Genomic DNA, 8,066 nt, shown 5'->3' with positions numbered 1-8,066 from the left:
TTAATAATAATTTTTCGAGGCCTTTCACAGTTATTATTAAAATTATTATTATTAAATAAATAATTTTGTCTAATTAATAAATTATAATTTTCTATAAATAAATAATAAATATTTTTTTTCCAATATATTCTTTAATATTGTACAATAAATAATAGAGAAAAATTTCAAAAAAATAAAATTATTAATAAGCATGAAATAAAATATAAAATAAATTATTTAAATTAACTTCCGAGAGGAAAAGCCCCGGAAGTGGAGAATTTCTTGATCGAATCATCATCATCAATGATGGGTCACATATTCCCAGTTTGCGTGATGCCCATAGTGAAAGTGTCTATATATCTTAAATTCAACACCCCACCCAGAATACATATTAGATTGGAACTTGTGCACTTGATTTGTCCAACCACAAGTCGTCTTGTTGCAAATCGTTTCGGACCCGGGATCTGGCAACGTCTGCCAAAAAGTTTGCCTTAAAAAAAAAATTTCGATACAATATAAAACACGTGCGTGAATCAAAAATAGTATATCAATTTTTAAAAATATTTTTAAAATTCAATTACGTTTAAAAAGAAAATAATTTTTTTTTTATTATTGTATTTTAAATAGAAAATTAGTTTTTATAACAATTTTTTTTATGCGCGATATAGTAAGTTAAAGACCTCTATAAGTGGATGTTTAATTTCTTACCGGAGAATTTGAACCTAACTCTCCTTGGGAGCGTGGGACATTTTATAATTAACAGTGATTGTTTAGCATTTTTTTTTTTCTATTTTTTTATGCTGACAGACTCAGAAGCCTGAATGCGATTTCTAAGATGTTTGTTCCATTTACTAGTTTTATATTAACGGTGAGTTTTTATTAAAACATTTTTAATAATCAAAATAATAATACTAATAATGGCAACATTATAATTAACATCCACTTAACTAATTTTAATATTTATATAATTATAAAATGTAATAAAAATAAAAAAATATAAACAATTTTAAAAAATTGAAAAAAAATTCGATAGACAAGAAAAATTTTTGATAAGTTAAAAAAAAATTAATACAAATTTTTTTGATTCTAATTTTTTTATAATAAAAATTTTTAATGAAAAATAATCCCCCTCCGAAATAAGGACATATATTAATTCATGATGATTTCTCTTATTTGACTTTGTTAAATCTAAGACTGATTTAATCGTAAAATCATGAAGATTTAAAATTGACAGCACGTCGTGAAAGTACCTTTAATCCCACTAGAATAAATGATGATGGCTTATTCAATGGGCAGTCTCTTAATAGTCTAACCTGTATGTCATTCTGGGCATTAAATTTTTTTTATAGAAAAAAGAGAGAGAAATAGTAAAAAAATTAAAATGATTATTTAATTTCTTTTCAATTAAACATAGCTTAGTAAAAAAAAATTCAAATGGAAAATAAATTAAATAAAGGAACGTAATTTTTTTTTGCATTTTATTATTTAATTTCAAAGAGTACTTTCTACTTAATGAATTTACAAAAAGCCTTTTAAATTGTCAAAAAAAAAAATTTCTTTTTTACAGGTGATGGTGCTAAATATTGAATGTGAAGGATGTTCAGATTATGGTTGTCCCTTGGGACCACCAATTTATGAACCATTTCTTCCCGCTGCCCCAGGAAATACTCCACATTGCGCACAACCGGGTCAAACATTTTGCGAAGTTTTGGACCACTATCCACAGTAAAAAAAAAAAAAAAAATTCAAAATTTATCCTATTTTTTTTTTTATTTTTAGAAATATATTTCAAATAGTAAAAATTGGGGGACTTACAAAATCAGATATAAATTTTTAATCAAATTCGTATCTTTCAACACAAGACTTCTTTTTTCTGCCCCCCCCCCCTCCCTTCTCTCTTTTCTTTTGTTCTGCATTATTCTTGACAGGTTCGTGTAATGCAACATTGTGTATATATGTCTTTTATCAAGATAACCTCGCGAGTCTCTTTTATATATGGAAGATTATTATAAAGGATTATTTATATTTACCCCCTCCCCCCTCTTTACCCCTCAATACCCTCTTTTGAAAGATGGTTTAACTTTTTTTTCTCAGCTTTACGAGAAATGATTTCGATCTGATCTCTCTCAAACTGGTTACATTTATACGAGATGCAATGGTTTATATATATATGTATATATGTATAGTAGAATAGAATTCAAAACCATATAGTATATATATATATATATATATATATATATATATATATATATATATATATATGTAGTGAATCAGGAAGTTTGCATCGAATAGTTTCTTATCAAGATTTCAGTACAGTGCAAGTAATATAAATTTATTGCAAGACATATTATGGAAATTGACAAAAAAAATTTTTTTTAATTCACTTTTTTGTTGGATCTACTGTATTATATTTTTAGAATAATTTTATTGTTTTCTGTATAATTTAGAAATTAAATTTTTACAAAGAAGGAAAATAATCAAAATTTTTGCTATATAATAAAAATAGTCAAATTTTGTACTACAATTATGATTGATACATAGTCAAAGATGTACTAACGCAATAGTACACGGAAAAAAAGAAAAAGTAATTTTTACTACTTTCATATTAAAATTGGACCTGTCCGAAGTTTCTGCGCATCTCTGGCAACTTTTACTCAAAAAATAGTAAAATTTACTATTTTTGTAATAATTTTTACTATTTCTGGAGTAAATTTTACTATTTCTGGAGCAAATTTTACTATTTTTGGAGTAAAAGTTGCCATAGATGCGCAGAAACTTCGGACAGATCCCATTTTACTATGAAAGTAGTAAAAATTACTTTTTCTTTTTTTCCGTGCATTTTTTACTATACTGTGATGATAGTAGTCAAATTTTACTACCAATATTTTGTTATTACTGTGCAATAAAAGTATAATTAAATTTTTTACCTCGCTTTTTACTATATAAAGAAAGTAGTCACATTTGACTATTTTTAAAAATTTGACACTGCTTTCATTGCACTAGTAAAAAATATAGTCAAATTTGTACTATACGGTAGTAATATTTTTTACTAACGCTATTAGTAGTAGTAAAATTAAAAAAAAAATAGTCAAAATTTTTGACTATATAATTGAATAATCATTTGTATTCTTTTTTTATATATAGCCTAAAAAAGATAAATGCAGTAAAAAGTGATTAATATTGTCAAAAATTTGACTAACTCAAAAAAAAAAATTTTTTTAATTTTTATCCGCTCTTTTTTCAAAAAATTCCATCTCTCAATGGTTTTTTTTTATTCAATCTACTATATGTAAAAGATAAAAAGGAAATGATTTATTGGTTTTTTTTTTTTTTTTGGGATTTCTTTTTTTTCTCTTGTGTGTATTCAGTAGTCCTTTACATACGCGATCAATCAATCGATTAAAAAGAACTGGATAACCGTTACATAAAAAACTAGAAAAACGACCTTTGAACATGTGCCATGACCATGGCCTTCAGTCGGTCATGCCCCAAGTTTGCAAATAATTATAAATTTGCTCCGTTAGAGACCTTGGAATTTTGCTTCCCCTGAAGGTCATAATTTTTGATTCAGGTCAAAGCTAAAAAAAAAAAAAAAATAAATAAAAACTTTTTTGTGTCAAAAAAATTGTTTTCCTAACAAAAAAATTGTCTCGAATAGATTCACCCCCAAAAAATGGTATATCTCTTTATGAAGCAAATTTTAAAGTAATTTGTAAACATTTTCTAATTAAAATGTTTTTTTTTAATTTTTAGAAAATTTTAATTTTTTTTTTCTAATTGACAGAATTTTTTGTTGTTGCGAGAATATTTTCTCAAGTAAAAAAAAAAAAAAAGTAAACATATACTGAAATACGAAGAAAGAAATTGTATATAAAAAGAGATTTGTGTGGGCCATATGAATTAAACATATTCGAACATTTTCTAGCTCACGTATTCCTATAATAAACGCGCACCACGTTGGTGAAAGTTTTTTTAGGACCGGCACCAATTTTCAAATCTTGGCAACACTTTTTTTTTCTACTTTATTGCGTACCTTTTTTATACTTTATGGTTTCAGTTCGACGACAGTCGATTGTCGTGCGTTTTATGAAAATTTTTTTTTCTTTTTCTATTAAATTTAATAAATTTAAATTTCTTATTATTTTTATCTATCTATTTATTTATTGTGATTTCTTTTCTTTTTCCTATTAAGAATGAAAATTATGTAAATTGAATAATGTTTCTATTTAATAATATATGTGTTAAAAAAATAAAAAAAAAAATTTCAATTGACACGTGGTGATGAAATGAAGATAATAGGTTTCGGTTAAAGTGTCTGTATAATAATTATTGTCGTGACCATGTTTGATCTCTTATAATAACAACACACTACTTTCATTATTGACTATATATATATAATATATTACATAATAAAAAAATATATATTCGCTTTCTAAATTCGCCATTTTTTTTTTTTTAATTTTTTTAATTAATTAAAAATTTTTTTTTTTATTTTCCAACAGGCAACTTATAAATTTTCTCGTCGAAAAATGTACATTTGATTTCAAAACCATTCTTAAGAATGAATCACCTGATGATTTCAACTCCAATAGGTTTGTATAATAATATTAATTAATATTCCATTTACATATATTAATTAATTATAGTCATTCTTTTATAATCTATTTTTTCTCCCAATTTTTTATTTTCTTCTGTACTTCCCCTACTTTTGATTTTTTGTTTCTTTTGAATTTTTTAAATTTTAATTTTTAATAATTTGTTTATTTTTTTAAATTTATATTTTAATAATAATTTGTAATTTCTAATTTTAAAGGCAAGTTCCAAATTATAATCAAGGATACGAATACAATAAACCAAAGGCGCCTCAAAGTTTTTCACAAAATTTGCCATTACTAACGAACCATCAATTTCGTCAACCAGAATTGGTTTATGGAACACCATTTAATTCAACTTATCAAACAAATAGAAGTCCTTTTATACTCCCCTCATCTTCAATTATTGGAAATTATCATCATCATCAAAATCAACAACAATTTCGCCAAAAATCTGATGTCTCACCGAATAAATATTATCAGCCTCTTGATCCACAAAATTTAAGTCAAAGTTTTTGGATAAATAGGTAATTTTTAATTTTGCAAAGAAAAATTTATATTTTTTTTTTTTATTCTCTAAGAAAAATATAATTTCTTTTTTTTTTATAGATTTACACGTGAAAATGACGTGGGTTTATCATTACGAACAAATCGTAAAAATCCACTATTAGAATTTGTCAATAGTAAAAAAAGAGGAGAACGCACAAAACGACAAAATAGTAATGCAATTTCAATTTGTCCAACAATGACAAAATTTGTTTATCCACGTGCAGCGCTTAATAATCAGGGAAATTGGATGTACATTGTTAATACTGAGGAAATAACAAAAAAACATTCACAAATTATCAGAAGTGAAGTCTGCGAGTAAGTTGAAAAAAAATTTCAAAAAAAATATATATTTATTTAATTTTCCATTTTTTTAAAATTATTTTCCATTATTGCTGTCAATTATTACTTTAATTTTTGTATTATCTGTTTATTATCAAAGTTTTTAGTTCAATTAGTTTAGTGGCAAATTTAAATTTGGCGCCAAACTTGTGAGCATGCGCGGTAAATCTTTATTTGAGTATAACCACAAAGAAAATAGATCTACTGCGCACGCTCACTTTTGTTAACTATTCGAGCGCTTATTTCGAAGAAGGAAAAAAAAACTTTACATTAAAAAAAAAAAGTAGAAAATGAAATTGTTTCAGAACCGAAATGTGTAACGAATTATGTACACTTCCAATTGGTTACACGAGCAGATGTACGCAACAATATGTGCAAAAAAGACTCGTTGCACTCGAGGGAAGCGGTGATCGTTTATATACGGATATTTTTTGGTTTCCACATGGTTGCATGTGTCAAATTATGGCGGAATTTTGAATAATTATTTTTTACAGGGCTGTTTATGTCATGTTTTCAATTTTATTATTATAAGAAATTTTAAAATCATAAATTTTTTACACCGTGCCAATTTTTTTTTTTTTTTTCAAAAATTGTTGATTTTAAACTTTACCTACAGGAATTTTTTTTATTTTTATAGAATAAGTAAAGAAAAAGCTGTGATAGGCTGACTAAGAAATAGAATAATTTAAGAAATTGTAATTTCTAAGCTAGATTTATGTAATATATATAAAAAAAATAAATTTGTAGATTTTTTTTGAATTGAAAAAAAATATTTTCTTTTCTACCTAAATTCCTTCCTTATCAGGTAACTGTAAGGAAAAAAGTTCTTCACATAAAAGGTAGATGTCACTATGTACTCGTTTGAATTTTCATATTAAATTCAATTGCTAAATTTTGAGTATTACATTCATATTATTATATTTTTAGTGTTAATTTAATATTAAACTATTTTTTTTTACAAAATAATTTTTCTAAATAATTTTTTTAAACAATTTTTTAAAAATGATTTCTTTAAAATAATTTTTCTAAATCTTATTTTAAAATAATGTTTCTAAATCTTTTTTTTAAATATATTTTTTATAAATGATTACTTTAAAATAATTTTTCTATATCATTTTGAAAAATTTTATAAATGAATTAAAGTGAAAATTATTTTTAAAAATGAATTATTATTAAAAACTATAATGCAATAAAAAATTGCATTAATATAGTAAGTAACAAAAAATAAATTAATAATTTAAATATTACATTAAAAATTTATAAATAAAAATTAAACTAATTATTTCGTTAAATTGTGAAAAAAAACAAAACAATTTATCACCTTCCTCCTCCCCCCCCCTTAAAATTGAATTGACTCACAATATTTTTTTCCTCGATTCACGAATTTTGTTATATCATCATTTTTGGAATTTCATTGGAACGCGGAAAAATGTTCTCAAGCATGAAATAATAAAGGATCTCAATTTTGCAAGCATGATGAGGGGAATGAAAAAAAAATGACGCAGAAAAAGGTGGGTATTAAAAAAAGGGGTGGCGAGAGAAATTGGGAGAGAGAGAGAGAGAGAGAGAGAGAGAGAGAGAGAGAGAAGAAAAGGTGGGGGATAGTAAAAAATTCTGTACTGACGGAAAGAAAATGGGCTATATAGAGGAAGAGTGGATGTAGGGGGATAAAACAGGGAGGGGGGATGAGGGAGTGGATGTCTTGATGCAAGAGGTCAGGCACGTGCGAGTATCACGCACTTTTACGCATCGAAGCAAACGCAACCCTATTCTCGTCTCTTCACGCGCCGATCACCTTTTTTCCACCCTTAAAATCCTTCGCCTCCCCACCACCCACTCATCCTACCCTCTCTTTCTCTCTCTCACTCCTCACGCACCTCCGTTAGGCACGTTGCACACTATCCGATTTGTGTCGGACGACAAAAAGTCGGACGATTTTTTGTCGGACGAACGAGCTTTACACACTGTCCGATTTTTGTCGTACGACATTTGATCATCCTACGAAAACTTCAGGTATGCGAAGGAATTCTTTAAGGTATGATTTCAGTCGCACGTTAGCCAGAGTACTGTGTGCAGCAAAGTATTATTATAATTTGATATTTGCTTTTAAAAAATGAATATTAAAAATATAGTTGTCACAGCTTGTCTGCTACGTCGTAAAAATCGGAAACTACCTGAATCTATGAGCCTAATGATATTTTAATTATGGAGTTAACAAACATATCTTTTCTGAAAGCTGTTCAGTATCAGAGAGTATTTTACCCCTATGGTTTAGAAAAAAAAATTTAAATTATATATTGTTTAAAAAATTACTTTGTTTACACAAATTGTTATAAACAAATAAGAAACTTCAAATTTTTCTAATAGAGTCACGTAGAATTGGAAAAACTACCTGATTATATAAACATCGGACGAAAAATTGTCGGATAGTGTGCAAGCATCTATTGCTTTTCATAAGAGACTGCTTTGACGACATCATCCGACAGTCGGACGTTGTAGTCGATTCTTCCGGCAGCACAACGACATTTTGTCGGTCAGATTTTAAATCGGAAAGTGTGCAAAGCCCTATTTACTTCTTCAGTCCACTGAAAATTTTTTGTCGTCCGA

The 8,066-nt window shown here is 26.6% G+C and overlaps 1 protein-coding gene across 1 annotated transcript; it reads left to right on the top strand.

Moving 5' to 3' along the window:
- The first annotated feature begins 407 nt into the window (after nt 1-407).
- Nucleotides 408-6,164, top strand: LOC127289167 (protein spaetzle 5). The gene is made up of 6 exons (XM_051316962.1): nt 408-847; nt 1,547-1,704; nt 4,482-4,571; nt 4,793-5,098; nt 5,181-5,435; nt 5,765-6,164. The coding sequence occupies exons 1-6, from the start codon at nt 815-817 to the stop codon at nt 5,934-5,936; spliced, it is 1,014 nt and encodes a 337-aa protein (XP_051172919.1). The 5' UTR covers nt 408-814; the 3' UTR covers nt 5,937-6,164.
- The last annotated feature ends 1,902 nt before the right edge of the window (nt 6,165-8,066 follow it).

The sequence above is a fragment of the Leptopilina boulardi genome, unplaced genomic scaffold (genome assembly GCF_019393585.1).
Source record: "Leptopilina boulardi isolate dan_hultmark-lab unplaced genomic scaffold, ZJU_Lbou_2.1 LbouV2_4, whole genome shotgun sequence".
NCBI classification, from domain to species: Eukaryota; Metazoa; Arthropoda; class Insecta; order Hymenoptera; family Figitidae; genus Leptopilina; species Leptopilina boulardi.
The sequence above is the reverse complement of the archived record's forward strand: the minus strand, read 5'-3'. Positions and strand labels throughout refer to the sequence as shown.